Below are 19,489 nucleotides of genomic sequence, written 5' to 3'. Positions count from 1 at the left end.
GTGCATGTGTGTGTTTGGGTTTCGGGTTGAGTAAGGGGCAGGTTGAGTAAGGGGCAGGTTGTTGGGACTGGGACTTGATTTTCGGAGTGGATGATAGTTGTAAATTTTAAAGATATTGTGGTACGATTGATTATTGTAGATCCCCTCTTCATGGAATTCCTAGATCCACCCCTGCACTTCCACAGTTCATAAGAATAGGTAATGCTGGCTAAGCACACTACACATACTTTATTCCTAGGAAAAGTTCACCATTCACTGCTGTAGTGAACGAACGTCACACCCATCAAACCATATCTCACAAGTTAGTGTGTACTCATGTATCTCCTAACAGGAGAGTACTGACCACTGTTCCTGTCTTTCTCACATCACCCCATAAAAGTTGTGTCCAAAGAGAGCATGATGTATGTCTTGGGGAAACTCAGGACTTAGCATTCTTCCCAAACTGCACCAGTCCTGGTAAACTGATTTTACATATAAAATGTACAGTTGAACCTCTCGTATCCGGACAAGTCGGGACCGGGGCTCATCCGGATAAGGGATTTGGCCGGATACGGGAGACTCAATGCTTTATACATGTACATATACATACATATGTACTGATGTAGCCCATTGTAGTACCACATGTAGTAATGTGTATACTGCAACCTTTTCATCGTTACATTTGGGGATGTTTGGGGATGTTGAAATGTCTGGAGGTAAGCAATTTGGAAGGAAATCTGATGTAATGTATGTTAATCATGTTGGAAGTAATATGTAATTCATGTGTGTTTGGGTAGGAGTTGTCAAGGAGTTGGGAATCCCCCTTTCCTCCCATAATCATTTTAAAAAAATCACGGCGAGATTGCGTCCGTATAATAGAGAGATCCGGATAAAGGGGGGCCGGATAAGAGAGGTTCAACTGTATACAAGTATGTGTCGGACTGCATGTTGTGATTTGTCTCTATGTATTGCTCTTTGCTGTCATGTCTACCCTCCCAACCTCAAACTTCTGAATACTGACATTCATTACAACACAAACATTCCAGTACACTGATCACAGAAGTTGAGTCTTTACCACCTCCCTGTATGGAGCAAGCCTAGTTCATGTCTATCACACACACAACTTATATCAACTGCACACCTACACTTGTCAGTGCATCTGGCAACAAACTCACACAATGAGAGAAGACCAGACAGTTTTACTGTGCTAAGACTATGAGGAAAATACCATTTATTGGCCAATGATTGACTTCCGCATTATCCCCCCGCCTCCAGTTATGGTGCACACCGAGAATGCTGTAGCAATTCACAAATGTACATGGGTCATATGGATTCATGGATTCACATATACCACTATTTTGACAAACTATAGTGCAGAGTACATGCACTTCAATGGTGTGGGATCATCAAGGACTGCATATGGAGAGAATGCAAAAAAGAAAAAAAAAAAAGAAAAAAAGAGCAAAACATAAACAGGAAAAATGCTACTTGCCATATTACTTTTACAAGAATTTCACGTGTTTCTTTTTTTTTAGCAAGATCTAATTCCTTGTCACCAATATTCACTTCAGCTGTTCTCACTTGTAAGTAGCACAATGCACATGAGTCTATGGAGGAATATTATGTAACCATGTCTGTATCCTCTAACAGCTAGTACCGCACTACCACTAACCTCTTTATAAGGAGTTATCTTGTACAGCACTGTAGCTGCTTTCAACTGGACAAGTATTGGTACAAGTATTGGTACTAAATGTTATGCTGCCTTTGAAGTTATGTTGAAAATGAGAATATTTGCTACCAGCAAAAATAGATTTTACAGATATATTACAAAGTATCTCCACCCAGGACAAATTTCTATTTTTCACATATTGCTTGGGAGCATACATCATAAATGTAATTGTGAATATCAAGCAACTGTGCAAATAAAAAGGAAATTATTTTCTGTGAACTCCACAAGCATTGCCAGCGCCCAGTGGCTTAAGGCTGTTGTTTCTCAGGTTAATGCTGACTGAGACATCTTTCTACACATAAACTTTCCTCCCAAAAATCAAAGGGCTGTAATGAGACAAAACAAATAAATATTTTTCTTCTCCTTGACATACAGCCAAGGATTATCTGATGAATGAGATTCCATCTGAGTCTTGCATCAAACCTCACATTAATGAAAGAAAAGTATGAATTACACTGGGATTAAGATGCAGATACAGTATACAGTTTCAGAAGAAACGAACATATTTTCACAATCCCCTCCCCTAAGTTTCTTACTTCCTCCTCAAAACAGCACCAACAAACTTGACCCAGGTTCTGGGAGCTCTCCATACAACAAAAAATTTACAGTTTGAAATGAAACTGTTATGCTTACTAATATTTCATGAATTGGGATTCTTTATAGTTTCTTCGGAGGGTAAATTAACCCGTTGAGGACGAGTCCCGAGTATACTCGGGCAGGTGTCTATGGGAAATGCGTGTTGTAGCAAAATCAAACCGTCCTCAACGGGTTAAGAACCACAATGAGAAAATGAGGTACAGTATGTATTGCAGTGCACTCCCGTTTTAACCCTATATCTGGCTACGGCGTATGTCACCTTTTAACGAACAAGGTTAAAACGAAATTCTGGTTACAATGAAATAAACATTAAGGCCGCAACATTATTGGCTCTATAAATTTTTATTGTTTATTTGTTCGTTTATAACAAAATTTTGTTATAACGAAAGAAAACTGGCAGTCCCGAGGACTTTGTTATAAACAGGAGTCCACTGTATCCCTTTTCATGAGAAAAGTTAGTGACATTATAAAGCACATTTCTGTTACTGCAGGCAATATCTTACTTTCACTATATTTCACTCGTGAAATCTGTGAAAATGAAACATCACAAGTATACCACACATACAATAAATTTACCATAGGTTTACCCCTCCCTCACCTGGTGATGCATTCAATGAATAGTCTTGGGACAAAATGGACCATCCTATGACCATACGTGAGCAACTGAACACTTTCATACAAGAGTAGTGTACAGCTATTGCAAGATATCTGTACAGTAGAATGTCATCAATAGCCAACAACTTTCATGCATGATGAAATAGACTTATTACAATGAAGGGCTTTGGTTGTAGACCATGAAGACATGGCATAAATGACACACTGGGGTCAAAGTTCATTGCTGAAATCTTTTCATTCTTATGAACCACTCACACAAAGGGGTCAAAGTTCATTACTGAAGTTTTCTCATTCCTATAAACCACTCATGAGGATGGGCTAGGCTGGAGACCATCAGCCATGAAGAGCTTGCCAAAGCTCTGGGAGGCGAGGTGCTTGACCTCAGTGCAGTAATTTTTCATCTGGCCAGCCAAGAGCATGGTGTCCAGACGAGAAGGCATGGTAGGAGGCTTGAAGAGTTTATTGAGGTCTTCATCTGGAAGAGGTACCTCTCCTCTAGCCTCACGGGCTGCATTCTCTTGTTGCTGTGTTTGTGACAGAGTGAAGGGAATACAAGTCACAATGTTACTCTGGTGAAGGGTGGCTGTCAATTCTGCTTCACACTGATGAAAAATTGAACTTTTACATCAACAAGATCACATCCTCTATCAAATGCAACACTTCATTGTAAGTAAGATTTTATGCCCGATGCCACACTTTTTTTTTAATCACTTCCTTTCTGAGATTTTTTTTTCTCTTCATACTACATTCTACTGTCTGACTGTTTTGTAAAGAGTGTTGTGTATTTATATGTATTTTTTCTCTCATCTATTTGTTTCGTTATACCGATTATTGTCTATGTATTATCCTATACGTTGATTGTACCACATTATGTTTTTTGTACAGTATATATCATACGGACTTGCTGAAAAACAGCCTAACGGCTGAGTGCAAGTATTTTTACCCGTGTTTAAATAAAACAAACAAACAAACAAAAAACAAACACAATTCTGAAATGGCTCTCATGTAATCCATCTCTCCTCTCACCTTCAGGGAAGAAATGTATAAGCACCTTTTGGTCCATCAGGTTTTAAGCACACAGATATTTACATCCACCAACTCTTGAACAATTAATATGAATGAACCTGTTACTTTGCTCATTACTACAAAAAATATGTTCAATAATATTTGAATGATCAATGAGACATAAGCCTACTGGCTTCAAAAACACAAAGGAATATTGAAAGTAGAGGAACACCAACTCACCCTTTTGTGAATGTGTGCCTGCTTATTCTGCTGTGTTTTGCCCAGGGCCCGCTGGTAATTTACAAACTTGTTGGTGTCTTGCCACAGTTCATCAACCTGGTCCATCAGCAGCTCGACATTCTTTTCAAGAAGGGTTCTGATATTCAATAAGTAAAAAACATGAGTTTTGTGTGAATATAATCCCATCAGATTTGAAACAATAGAATCTTTCAATCTTAACAAATGCTTAGCTTTGACATGAAATGAGTAACATAGTGTTTATCAAATGTTTTTTTCTCTCCTCTGAAGAATGACTGCTGATATAAAAATAAATGTCATGATGCAACAATAACTCAGCTTATACTTATAGTTCTACTCATAAATCAAGGACCAATATCTCCAAAATAATACACTGAAATTTCACTCTCCAAAGCAATATGTTGACAAACTGGCTGGTTGAGGGTGAGGAAACACAAGATCACTACATAAAAATGAATGATACTATGTTTGGTTAATTCAGCAATTCAACTACTGGATAATGTATTTTGTCATGAAATACTATTCTTACTTTGAAGAGAACAAGCAGCATCATGAATGTCAATATGTTACACTCCTGAAACAAATCAGGGTGATTCTTACAATTTGTGTGTAAGTAGAAGAGGGTTATTCATTTGTGGAGCAAATTGCCTTTCTGATGTTTTTTTTTTTAATCAAAATTTAAATGCTGATTAAAAATAAAAAGAAACATAGAGAAAATCACCTCAAACACCAAATGTTTGTTGTGAGTAAATGTGAAAGGATGCTCCAGGTATAATCTGGTTAAACCCTGCATTCAGTTGGAAAGGACTTGATGTAAATCTTACATCAGTCACTATGGAACTTAACACTGTTAACATATATCTCTCAAACAGTCCTAAAATTGCACTAGAAACATTCAAAGGGGATTCTGGGTTAAATATCTTTGTATCTACACATCCTGTCTGTAGTATTTCTTTGACAGACTTCATTGAGAATAACATTAGGAAGATGAGATTTTTCTACGGTACAAGTGCTCCAACACCACATTACAGTCCACACTCCTCGACATCCAGTCAGCAATGGTAGATGATGTCTTACCCTGTGGACAGACTGAGGAAATGTTCATCACCAGGACTGGACAGTCCATCCAGTTCACAGAGGAGAGCATTCACCAGATAGGAATTCTTGATCACAATGGGAATCTCCTCAAACAGCTTGTCAAAGCTCAGTCCAGATTTCCTTATACTGTTTGAAATAGTAAAGTACAAACATACATACATTGGGTAAAAGTAATGCCATGCAGTACATATGACACACACACACATGTACATACATATACACATACATGCATGCACACAAATGAGTCAATGCTGAGGAACATTCAAAAGGAAAATGGTTCCCAAGAAAGTGTGATATGTGGCAGTTGTCATTTTACTGTGGATGGGTGTGTCAATCTAAACCCTATTCAGTCTAACATAAAACATATGTTTGTTTCAATAGAGTGAACACATACAGTGACTGGTTATCATGTAATTAGTCAAGTCCAAGACATGAAGGCTGAGCTGTTAGCTCTGATTGGACAACAACTGATCAATCATCGAATTGCTCTGAGCTCTTCTCATTGTTGCTGTGGAAATCACTTCACAGTAAGTTTGAATTGTTGTATGCAAGTGTATGAAACACTACCACCCATACCATCACCATCATCGTAACCAAGCTGAATATTGGTTGACTTACCTCTCTAATGAGAACTCCATGTCCTGGTACACTGCCATAGTCTGCTCGGTCAGTCTGTATGCTTTTAGACTCAAACTAGCCTTGCTAGTTTTGACAGGATCTATGGATTTCGAGCACAAACATACAAAACACAAATGCTATGACAATGACAGATCTTCAATTCCTGTTCCACATTCAGCCATTTTCTCTTTGACAGGAAGTATATAATTACCTGAACTAGTAGAAATTTATTTCCCTTCAAATGCAAAGTAAGTGTTAAAAGCATTGGTTTGTACAGCTGATCAACATACACTGTACAGCCTTGAATAAAACTGTTCCATGCATGGTTCAAACCTGTGATTGTAGATTGAATGTCCTCTCTCGTCCATTACATGTTGACTTCTACTGATGTGAATAAGTCTTAAAATCAACAATATACATATATTATTAAAAATCAGTTTTTAAACAAAATATGTATCACAGGTTTCAAATCATATTCTTTCTTTTTCTTTCTTTTTCCTGCATCCTCTATTCAAAACTCCACCCTAAAACAAAGGAACAATGATTTTGTTTTCCCCCCCTTAAATGTCACCAACAGTAACATCAGGCAATATAAGCATCACAGTGCCTACTGTTTTGTATCTTGAAAATAATATACAAACTCACAATAACAAGGCAGGTCTCATGGAATAACACCTCAGAACATTGCAATTATGATGGTCAATGTTATAGAAAAAATGCAAAAAAAAAAAAAAAAGATGTACAAAACAAACATACCAGTATATTATATGAAACTGCCTTCCTATCATGATCTGGTTTGACTGGTTACAGCAAGACATACCAAATGATATTACTACGCTTTTTAAATATTTTCAGCTGACTTTAACATTCACGACATCATTGAAGGAAAGAAAGACTTATTGGAGGGAGGGGGTCCTTCGTGGATAATGAAAAGTGAAGAATATGATAAAAACACCAGCATTTTCAATCAAACAATTAGTGTTGTGAAGACGTATTCACATCATCGAGGACACAGGACAAGAATGAGATGTAAGGAGGCCTTCAGAGGGTTTGATGGGTAACATTCCTTTAATATGTACATTGTAGTAGTAAGGCAGGGCATATTGATCAGCAAAAACACAAGAGGGACGATCAGAGTCCCTCTTAAGGAACACCGTTTTTACCTTTGTATACAGTGAGTTTACCCCAAGTCATTTAGAGTAAGAAACCTACACAGGTCTGTCCTATCTTAATTGATTCACTATACATCTCTCACAGATTCAAATGAAAGCAGCCACTGAACACAAAATAAAAGTTCAAAACTTTGATAGTACATTTGTGACCGTGCCTCACAACACCAACTGATTTTGTGCAAGGACTCAAATAAAGTGACATGGGGTCATCTAAGTCAATCTTGAGTTTTTCATAGTTTATGAAAGAGAAAGACTTCATCTCCATCAGTAAAGCTTGGGATAATTAAAAAAAAAAGAAAAGACTAGACTTGGAATTTGTCAACACTGACAAATTAGGTGATCCGATCTGTTCGTAAATCAACGATTTGAGTCTCCTGATCCCAATAGGCATGACCATACCGGTTTCATCTGTGTTTAGTGGACATTGGCCGTGTGATGTTTGGATTCTCATTTAGAAAAGGGAGTCAGACCTGCCATCTATGGTACACAATTCCGTATACACTAACGAAGATACAGAATGAAGTATATTTGACCTTTGACCCCAATTTGCACAGACAAGATGGCATCTGAGCAAAAAATTGTTATTTTGTGAAATGATCCTTGTAACATGTTCTTTACGTGTGCAAAATATGGGAAAGATAGGACATGTATTCACCAAGATACAGGTTGAAACATTTATGACCTTTGACCCTAATTTACATACCCAAGATGGTGTCTGATCAAGTAGTTGTTATTTTATGAAATAATGTACGTGACATGAACTAAACATATGCAAAAGTATGGGCGTGATAGGGGCTGTTTTTCTTGAGTTATTGCAAAGAAAGTTGTAGAAAGAAAGAAATATCTCAATACATCGAAGATAAGTTTGATTTCAACCAAGTTTTTTGACGTGATCTCGGCGTCGTATGAAAAAATGCAGGGTATAGTCACGATAGCCCAAAGTCTGAGCTACAACATATTAAAATCTGGGAGAAATTCACAGAAGAGTAAGTGAGCTAGTGTTCGATAAAGACCGTCATGTCAATTTTCATTTCCAGAAAAATTCCCTCCCATAGAGATAACACGTAAACTGGTTAAATTTGACAAGGTTACATTATATCTATTTTCACGAGGTGAAGACATCATCCGATTAAAACTTTGATTGAAGAAAACTTAAAGAGTATTACATTGGCTACAACATACTAAAATCTGGAAGAAATTCACCGAAGGGTAATTGAGCTAGTCGTCGATAAAGACAATCATGTCAATTTTCACATCTAGAAAAATTCCCTCCCATAGAGATAACACGTCATAATGAAGATAAAGAAAGAAGTACATATGACCTTTGACCCTACTTTGCACAGAAAAGATGGCGTCTTAGCAAAAAGTGGTTATTTTGTGAAATGATTCTTGTAACATGGTCTTTACGTATGCAAAATATGGGAAAGATAAGACATGTATTCACCAAGATACAGGATGAAACATTTTTGACCTTTGACCCTAATTTACATACCCAAGAAGGTGCCCGATCAAGTAGTTGTTATTTTATGAAATAATGTACGTGACATAAACTAAACATGTGCAAAATATTGGGCTGATAGAGCTTGTTTTTCTTGAGTTATTGCAAAGAAAGTTGCAGAAAGAAAGGAATATGAAAATACATGGAAGATAAGCTTTAATTCCAACCAAGTTTTTGGGCACGATGCCGACTCCGTATGAAAAAACGAAGGGCACACTTACGATAGCCCAAAGTCTCAGCTACAACATACTAAAATCTGGGAAAAATTCACCGAAGCATAAGTGAGCTAGTGCTCGATAAAGATAGTCATGTCAGTTTTCATTTCCAGAAAAACTGCACTCCCATAGAGATAACACGTAAACTGGTCAAATTTAACAATGTTACTTTTAATCCCTTTTTACGAGGTGATGCCGTCATCCAATTAAATTGTTGTTATTATATATCTGAAAGACCATTTAATAAGCTACAACATATTGAAATTTGGACGAAAATCAACTAAAGAATAAGTGAGATATGCTTAAATGAACTTGAAATTTGATGACGTCATTTTGAAAATTTACTTTTTTTACTTTATTAAGAAATTTGATACCTTTTAATCATTTTTTCAGCATCGCCAACCCATGAAATGACATGTACAACTCATCAGCTTTCAGAATATGTAAAGAAAATGGGGGGTCACCGTCCATCCTGACGAGTAAAATCGGATTTAAAATTGGCAGTTTTTTGGCATTGTTGCACTGTATATCGCCATTGACGCGCGCGCGGAATTTCAACTTTGACGGACCCCTATGACGTCATTTTTAGTGGGATTGACTTGAAACTTGGTAGAAATATTCCTTGACATTTCAGACATCCGATCAAAGTGAAAAAACGGGAAATTTTCATTGCATATGAGCTGTGCGTGCGTATATGTGCGCGCGCGTACGCGTCCGTCCGATTTTTTCAATTTTTCAAAAAATGCTCCAAATGGTCTGAAACGTGTGCAAACAAATTTTGAGCTCAATTTGAGCATACAAATATTTCAACGCGCGCGTACGTGCACGTTTGAAGTATATAGATGAATTTTGAAAACATGAGTAGAATCAGGTTGACTTGAACTATATGTGACGTAAATTTCATTGAAAAATTCCATTCCATTAATGAGATATGATTGAAAATGTGTTTTCATATAATGACGTCATAGTGACGTCACGGTCGACTGATCACTATGATTTTACTTGCGCTGTCGTCTTTGCGACATGATACATACATGGTATAAGTTTGACATTCATAGGCAATGCACTTTCTGAGCTAACCTCTGCACAACTTTTGTCCAGAAATAAAGAAAGAAAGAATCCGTACAGATACAATAGGTGATCCGAGAGGATACTCGGATCACCTAAAAATTGCCTTTTTAGCAATTTGTCCAGAACATCTCCCTTTTTAAAGAATAGTGTGCTTAGGTGTGTCCTAGAGACCCCTTTTCATTTCTTAAAAACCTAAACACACTCTTCACTTTCAACTATAGATGCTACTGCCTTGAAGGTTAGTGTTATTCATGGTTAGTATGTGTTACTAGACCATGATCAATTTCAGCTTAATCTATAGCAATTCATTCATTATTTAGGCAGCAGAGTTTCACATCCCACTTATTGTCCCATCATTGCATAGCTAGCAGGGCTTGGCAAGATAAAGCGCTTGAATAGACCCTATACTGTAGAGCCTCTTTTCTCAGTAAACATTTTTCCACAGTATATGTGTGTGTGTGTGTGTGTTTTCTGATATTTATGAAAGGGCTGGAAGAGACCATATGAATTGAATTATACACCATTTAAAGCTTTAAGTCTATTTTTTTTTTAAACATGTTCATAACTAAAAATTCATGTCTGGCAACTTTTTGTTGGTTTTGTGGTGCAGGGTCACATTTACTAGTAAATGCCATACTCACCATATATAAGGACAACTGACTCTTCAATGGAGTGCTGGTAGTTATACTGTGAGTCAAGAAGTGCCTTTGTGAGGAATGTGCCAAACTTTGTCGACTGATACCATCCAACGTGGAGATGATCAATGTTGACATGCCGTAAATTCCTCATCATCTCCATCTGGTATTGAACTGGTCAAATAGAATACATTTCAATGTGACTTTATTTGACAAAGAACATGGTTCATCTATATTCAAATTTAAGGTCATTGTGAGAAGTTTCCACAGATATTAAGCATGCCTACAAACCCCGAAATTCAATAAATCGGAATGAATATGAAAACACACAGCAAACACACTACCAGCCGGTGTCCATAAGGATACCAGTACAAGGTTGAATAAAGCTTCTTATTTCCAGAAAAATAACTCGTATTATATAGAAATAGTTGACAGGTATGAGTGCAGTAGGTTTGAAGTTGGTCTACTCAAAATCTAGTGGGAGGCAGATGAGAGTGGATGTTTACTGCTGGTTACCACACATACATGTGTAGGTCCTAAACCTGAAGAAATCTGGTTCACCATCTTCCCATTCAAGCCAAGTTTATATCTTGGTTTTTGTTGTCTGATTCCAAAATGTTTACATCACAATAAGTGATGGACAAATATGCAGGAATGATTGCCTGAAAGTATTGTGTTGTTTATACTGGTATGTGCCTTTTACAATGCCTCAAGTTACTGTAATCTTTAATACGTGTACCATAGAATTTAGAGGGTTTTAGTGCCAGTTGGGTGCTACTTGTGAATCTAACACACAAAAATATGATCTCTGATCCCAACATGAATGTGACATGCAAGTGTACCAGTACATGTACTGGTACATAAAGCCAGTTCACGGTTCCAGTTTGAGCATGAGCAGAAAAAGGTCATTTGTACTGAGAGACAGGCTGGTTTTAAAATTCACTGAGATAAGCATCTGTAATGCTATGATTATTCACGTAATCCTTATGAATGGTGCCTGACAGTACATCCACATGACAGCAAGCTTGCCAGGTATTTGGCAATGTTAATAGAAACAAAAAAAAACGATAATGCATTCAAAACAGCACAGTGGATGCTTCCCAAAGTGTTGCCTGACGAACCATTCTGGTCACTTCATCTACGCAGGTTCATTCTTTATTTGAATACGAGTTCCATAAATTGCTATGTTGGGCAAGCTGATGTATTAAGTTGCTTTGAATTAAGTGAAGTGCTTAACCAACTGCGAAAAATGAAAGGTCATTTGTACCCATGTGCACATGAGCTACATTCTCCGAACTGGCTTATTGTACGCAGTACACAATCCATTCTAAAAACATAGTGTGAGATGATACAGTCTAGTAGGCCTAAGTCTTGGCATGCCTACTGTGTGTACGGACAAGTGCACTTCCTGATTTCCCTGTCCATTGCTGTACTTCATGATCATAAATTTAACCACTCGAAAAATTGTCAGAAAGTTTCAATTCTGAAAATCTAGGCACATTAAATATAAGGCCCTATATACAGTACTCACTGCAAATGTCATTCATCTACTGTAAAAGTGGTTTCTTTCGCGTACAGAAACTTTCGCGGTTTCCATCGGTGCGGACTTTTTCGCGTGTGTTTAAATTCGCGGTCGGTAATGATGGCATTGTAACAAGCCACGAGTTCAAAACATTTTCGCGTGATGTTAAATTCGCGGTTCAACCTCAAAGCGCGAAAAGCGCGAAAATAAAACCACCGCGAAAGAAACCACTTATACAGTATCAATATCAATGTCTTAAGATAGCATGAATTACTATGACTGCAGCTTCCTGGTAACATGAAATTTGTTCGGTGACTTGATACAAACCATCATCAAATTCTTCTTCATCAGCCTGCTTGGGAAAGGGGAAACAATTTGTGATCTCCAGTGTGTCCCCCTGGACAAGGCCTAGCAGCACTCCCTGCACAATCTCCCCTTCACTGCCACCCTCCTCTTCGCAGTGCTTGATAATCTTAAGAACCACCTGAAATAAAAACATATGCAGAGAAAAGAAAACAACATAAAATCAGGTCTTCTGGGATCATGGTGATATTTTAGCTGAAGACACTTACAAGTAGTTTTTAGACTGATTAAGTATGCATGAGAGAAAGATTATGGAACAATGCCTCATGTGAAACTGTTTTCATGAAGTTGCAGGCAGGCAAACCACACATCTTTATTTTGAAGTTTGATTATGGATTATACAATATTTGTCAAGCATTACTTCTTTTTCCATCTAAAGCTGGTATCTCACTGAGCGGCGAACGTTTGCGAACGTAGCGAATTTGAGATTCGCCAACTTTTCTGGCGAACGTTTGCGAAAAATCAAGGTTCGCTTCTGCCATTAGCGACAGTTAGCGACTTTTAGCGATGTTTAGCGACAATTAGCAACACTTTAGCGAATGTTTGCGAAAGTGTTTGCGAACACAGGTGGCGACTATTAGCGAATGTTAGCAAATGTTAGCGACAATTTTGCAAACGTTAGCGACAATTTTGCAAATGTTAGCGACAGTTTTGCGAATATTAGCAACTGTTTGCAAATCCTTTGCGACAATTTTGCGAATGTTCTTGGACCTAGAAAAGAACCAGGCGATTGTGTATAGTAAGACCCATAAAACGACATAAAACCTTCCACTGAATTCAGATCTCTTGTGACAGCCGTTCAAGATGGATTTCCAGGATATGGAAATATATTTCTGCCAAGAAGAGGCTCAAGGTGTTGCTATCCTTGAAGAGCTGCTTTGTCAGGCTGCTGCTACATTCTCTCTAAAAAAGAAAGAGTGAAAATGTTCACTCTTGAAGAAGTGAATAATAGAAAAGAGTGAGTTTCAAGTGAAATTAGAGTGATTTTGGACTGAAAATGTTCACTTTCACTCATTTTGGAGTGACTTCAGGATCACTCCAGGATTTTCGAGTGATCCCTGAGGTCACTCCAAAATGAGTGAAAATAGATATTTTCACTCAAAATTAACTCCAATTTCACTCAAAACTCACTCTTTTCTGTAATTCACTCCTTCAAGATTCCTTCAACATTTTCACTCTTTCTTTTTTAGAGAGTTGTGCAGCATAAGAGAAATAAAATAAAGAAAAACAAGAAAGGAAGAAGAAAAGAAAGAGAGTCAGAGAGTGCTTGTTGCAGAGGACAGACTTTAGTCAATATGAAAAGCTTTTGAAGCAATTACAATCATGATGGAGATGTCAAGAGCTTCAAGAACTTTCTTAGAGAGGAACCTTGTCTGTTTCAGAAGCTTTTACATAGGAACCATGTGGTTACTTGTTCGCTAGCAGTGGCGAATCCTATAAAAACGTTAGCGACACCGTATTACGACCGTTTGGGAATTCTTACGAGTGTTTTGCGAATGTTTGCGAATGTTTGCAACTGTTAGCGAAAACACAAATTCGCAAAGGTTCGCAAAGAAATTTTGAACATGTTCAAAATTTCTTGGCGACAAGAAAAACCGTTTGCGACAATAAAAACCGTTTGCGAACTTTCTTGCGAATGTTAACGAACCTTTTGCAACCGTTTACGAACCCTGGCGAATTCCCAAATTCGCTACGTTCGCAAACGTTCGCCGCTCAGTGAGATACCCCCTTAAGGCATCTATGTACAGTTGTAGGTGAGTGATCCTTGCTTCATAAGGTGATAACTGGCAACAACTCAAATCACAAAGGAAAGAAAAGAAAGAGCCATATGATGAGCTGCCTAAACTTGGCTAGTGTTTAAACCAAGAGTCATTTGCTGAAAAATGTCTATACTGCAACTTTTGTTTGAGCAAATTAATCATGCACATATACTGGCTCAAATCCCTGTTACAAAAAACAGCAAAGGAACATTGTGTGATGCCACAAGTGGGCTGGCCCTGACAACTTGGCATCAGATCCAAATTTCCCCAATCTAGAAGGAACCTCAGCTGGTCAACAAAACAACAACAAAGACAATCAACCTATTGAATTAAGAGTGACTTTGATCGTCTCCTATCTGAACAGCATTCCCAATGCCCTCCTTGCACAAACTGTGATATCTGCCCTTGTTAAAGGGGCATTCCGGACGATTTTCATAATTTCACATCATGTAGTACATAAATCAACAGCTCCATGTATAGATCCGTGGAATTTATTGTGGTCCCTGAGCAGAAAAACCAATAAATTGAAAATCTTAAACAAATTACACTGAACAGTGATGGTGACATCAGAGCCTCATATATTTCAGAAATGTAGCAGTGTAATTCCATTACAATACCGCTTGCTCAACAAGTTCACCTGTGAAAAATCCATGACTACCTTCTTCTTTTGTTCTGCTCCCTTGAGCCCCAACTCATGCATTCTTATGGTGAGGCTGTCATGTCATCATCCTTGTTCATTGCAATTCATAATAAATTTTGAAAACATTCTCATTACTTATCCCAATCACTATAAATTCTGAAACTCTGTACTCAGTTTGACTAATTTATAGCTGTTCAAATGTAAAAGTCTGAAAATCATCCGGAGGTCCCCTTTAAAACTTTAAGCCCTCATGGAGGACATTACACAGAAGGTGTATGTAAGTCTCCCTTGCTTGGATATTGAGCAGCAAGAGAGATAAAATAGAACAATCATCTCAAACAAACTAAAACATGTCCATTGAAGGGTGGAAAGCTCAATGATGTCTGGGAGGAAATTGACGATTAGGAACATGTGCAGCACAGTATACAAAACTCGACGTCTTTCACGGCAGCATTGCAGCAAGCACTGCAATTGATTTGAATGTGGTGACCTCAAAATGACCGAGCAAGTTCTTCTATGGTATCTTAAAAGAGATATTCTTTTCCGCATTTCTCTCAGCTTGTACCAAGTCGAAGTAGTGATTGATTGTGGTTGTGGGAGTGTGTGTACATGTACATATGTGTGGGAGTGTGTGTGCATGAAAGAGGATTGTGAAAAATGTGGTTGTAAGACAAGGATGATTGAATATAAAGGGAAAGGCTAGGAATAGGGGGAAAAGGAAATGAAAGAAAATATAGAAAAAAAGGTTTACAAAATAAAGAAAAATACTTAAAATAAAAACTGGAAGGATAATGGAAGAAAACAAAGAAGAGAAACTTGCATTATGAATAAAAGCAAGGGAGATATGAATATGTTTGAAAAGTAGGGAAGAAAGCAAAGAAAAATAAAGATTCAATACAAAAAGTACTTGGTAGAACACTAGAATAAGAGATGACTCAAAACTGGATGAAAGCAAAGATGGATGGGAAGGAAAGAAAGAAATTAAACTATACAGGTTGACATGGAAGTAAAAGAAATGATACATCAGAACGAAAGAGGATAGAAAGGAAAGGTAGCTGGAGGGAAAGAAAACTCATGAAGGAAGCAAAGAACAATTAGGAAGTAAGATTAGATAGGAAAATACAGAAAGTTAGACAACAGGAAACACACACAGATATGATTGATATTGATTCTATTCGACTTTGGAGACTCAGAGGCAAGTATTTTAGGCTACCGTACTGAAAAATTAGGGTGAGTTTGGGCATGCTTGTTTGGAGATCATTGACGTGGAGGTGCCAAAGTATACTAGCGCCTTAAGATCTAAAAGTCCTCCAGACAGACAGATTTTCTGTCTACTTGCATATGTATGCATGTTGCAACTGGCTCTACAACAACAGAAAAATCTGTCTGTTCCGAGGAGCATTTCATGTTTTTTCTTTTTTTAAACTTTTACGGCTCTCCTCCAAAGATGGTGCCTTCCATGAAACCAGACGTAGCTACATTGTGTGCCTGTAGTCTCTGTGGAACATGTCCCTGACAAAATACAGATTGATCTTTTGGTTAACTAAGAGCTACAATGCCTACATATTGTAGTACATTATATGCTGGGCCAGTTTACTGTATTCGCTGGCGGTAAGGTTGCAGCGCCGGATAAGCAGCATTCCCACTTTGGTGATGACAAATAGGAAAAAAAGAAAATCAAAAGGGTTTGTTCTGATTAAAAAACTTCCTTACTTCCTACATTATATTTCTGAGAAATTTTCATATTTCTCCATTTTTTCTTTTCCTCGGCCAAGTCTTGCATTAGCGGTTGTAGCTTCGAAACAGTTGACAGCATGCGTGAGTGTGTGCTGGCACCACTTATATCTTTCTCTTTCTTTTCTATTTTTTTTTCCTACCTTTATTTTCAGATAGAATCTATACCTAAATTTCCCTTTCCTTCCTATCACTCATTTCTTTGTGGTTTTTCCTCTTGTCTAACTTTCTAAAATTCCTATTTAACTGTACTTTTTGCCTTATCGTTCTTTGTTTCCTTAATGGGTTGACTTTCCCTCCATCTGTACAAGGGTCTTTCCTTTCCGTCCTCTCCAGTATCTTTTTTAACTTTTTTTTTTCCTAGCATTTTTAATAGGCTTTGTATTCTTTCCCCATTGTCTTACAATTACATTTTTCACAATCTTCTTTCATTCTCACACACTACACAAACAACCCCAATCCTCAATCAATTGCTACTGCGCCTTAGTAGAAGCCGAGAGAAAGGCGGAAAAGTTTTACCTTCACTAATCTGTCATGATCATAAATGCTACAGTGCGCAGCCCCATTACGCTATGCGTATTGGGGCTGCTGGTCGTAGTTATGGTCAACCTAACTGCGACAGCCATCACATGAAGTGTGGCGGCTGCGCCGTTTTCGCATTAAAATCTTGAAGTTGTACAAAACAGGTGCCGTTGCGGCGCTATATTTCCTTATTTTTTCAACAAAAACTATGCGGAATACTTTACATGGTTCAATTAAACCTAAATGATTCCAATCGCTGACTGTTTGATGCATTTCATTGCTTATGATGCAGAAAATGTTGTCTCAAAAGGCAAATATCTTCAGCTCACTGATGTCGGGCGATGATCACTAAAACTCACAATCACTTGCACATGCTCACAGCATGCATTCAGTGCAGTGCATTGACAGCTGTATTGCTCGCTACATGATGCATATTCATTTCATTTTTTACCTTATATTGTATATGCACCGTGCGATGATGCATTGCTTGAGCATCCGTAACGTTGACGTCATTGTTCATGCATGCGTAGATGCGTACTACTAATGGATATATATACACATTCAAAATGGCAGCAAGACTCTTTACTAGGAGGACCTAGGTAGGGCAGGCCGCTTAATACTACAAAAAACAAAAAAAAAAAATGTGGAAAATTTTGCAGTTTTCAGATAAATTGGTGAGAAGAACTAGAATTCTAAGTCGATTGGGTATAGACCTATTGTCTATTTCACTTTTTATTGTCACTGGGTTTATGATAGAAATATAGCCATGCTTTAATTGTGAAGTCGCCGCATGCGGCAAATGGGGATTTATTCGTGATTTCTGCTTCAGCTCAGATGCGGGGTAGCGTAGCCGCCAGTTGCAGGACCAAGGCGCGGTCTCCGGGGCGCTACGGTCAACCTAGCCCGACCAGACGCATGTACGCTGTGCGAATACAGCTAAACCTGTCGCGACGTACCTACGTATAGCTCGCCAGCGACTGGGCTGTGAATAGTTACGGTCAACCTGCTACGCACGGCTGCAGCACGCCGTGCGACCATGTGGGTGGCCAGCAAAAGGTGAACATACGGAGTGAAAAAGAAAGGTTTGTCACTAAGTGCTGTCATGTAATACTGCAATGGAATACAACTACAAAATATCACTGGTTTCATGTTGTTACAAATTACAAATCACTAAAACAAAACACTTACCAATCCATCGATTTGCACTTTACACACAGGAGTCTCGAGAGTACTGTGAGTCGCCATTTTGAGTGATGTCTCGTTTCAGTAATAGTGGGCGCGAGCTGGCGCTGTGCGCATTTTGATCGCACTGTGACTCTGCCGTAATCCAGTCCAATTCGGCAGTATTTTGTCTTAAGTTCAAATTTAATCCTTTTATTTCATTTATTCATTATGCCTATCGGCCATAAACTAGAAATTCTTCATGAATCAAGTGGCATACATAACCGCACATACATAGAGCATACATTCCAACGATGAAACACAAAAGATAATAAAAGAACAGATGAGGATTGGGTTTTTGCGAGTAATATACCAGTTTGTTAATAGTCCCAGTACAGAGCATTATGATTCTAGGAGAATTCAAAGTTTATGTTAATGAAAGTCGGTTTTGGAATGGCTGAGACATCCAAAAACAAAGTAAAACAAAACGATCGTAATAAAAAGGTTGGTCCCTTGTCCTTTTATTACGATCGCTCTGTTTTTGATTATCCATTATCTCAGCCCGATTTCAAAACCGATTTTCATCTTGGAATCGTGAGGCCCACATGAAGATGCCCTTTCAAAATATTTCATAGGAAGCATCTGATTCATCTCACAAAAAAGTGTTAGAAAAGAGAAGTTAGCTCTCAATCAAAAATATACGATCCCTTTAATTTATTTTAATACAATAACCTTAACACCCAAGAATTCCCCCAAAATATTGCACCTGTTTCTTCAAAACCAAACTGTCTGAAAGCTCAAAATTCGGCACACACGCAGACTGACGTAATTGAGAACTATGTCGTCTTCTTCTGTTCCCATGGTAACAATTTCTTTGAATAAAAATCCCTAGTCGTAATTATGAAAGCCTCTGCTTAAATGTAAGAATTTGACTGTATAAGAAATACATTTGTAATTACAGTAGGTCCTACACTCTTATAGTTGTTGTCGTTATAATTTTTGGCGTTGCATTCAAATTGAATATTTCACAAAAAAAAAAAAATTAATGCATCACGATATTTTTTCTTTGCACTTATCACAAACAAAACATTTTACAAAATATCATATGTGAAATAAAAATAGAAAAACGTCCTTTGCACATAGGTCCACTCAACCTGCCAACCGCTGTCTAAAATCTTGCAAACCCAGCTTTTTTTTGTGTACGTTTAGCAGGCTTCTCTCAGCTGCACAAAGGCCGAGGCCACTCATCCAGCCTACATGGAGGGAAGGCGGGGGTGCAAAGATATCAGAACCGTAC

At 37.9% G+C, this 19,489-nt stretch overlaps 1 protein-coding gene across 1 annotated transcript; it reads right to left on the bottom strand.

The window, feature by feature from the left end:
* Positions 1-1,176: 1,176 nt before the first annotated feature.
* Positions 1,177-18,338, bottom strand: LOC140233634 (eukaryotic translation initiation factor 3 subunit H-B-like). The gene is made up of 7 exons (XM_072313734.1): positions 18,220-18,338; positions 12,340-12,496; positions 10,497-10,664; positions 5,900-5,999; positions 5,261-5,407; positions 4,166-4,301; positions 1,177-3,444 (listed from the first exon to the last, which is right to left on the bottom strand). Exons 1-7 carry the CDS (start codon positions 18,274-18,276, stop codon positions 3,226-3,228), a joined length of 984 nt encoding a protein of 327 aa, XP_072169835.1. The 5' UTR covers positions 18,277-18,338; the 3' UTR covers positions 1,177-3,225.
* Positions 18,339-19,489: the final 1,151 nt, after the last annotated feature.

This window comes from Diadema setosum, chromosome 10 (genome assembly GCF_964275005.1).
Source record: "Diadema setosum chromosome 10, eeDiaSeto1, whole genome shotgun sequence".
NCBI classification, from domain to species: Eukaryota; Metazoa; Echinodermata; class Echinoidea; order Diadematoida; family Diadematidae; genus Diadema; species Diadema setosum.
Note: the sequence above shows the minus strand (reverse complement) of the source record. Positions and strands in the feature narration are given on the sequence as shown.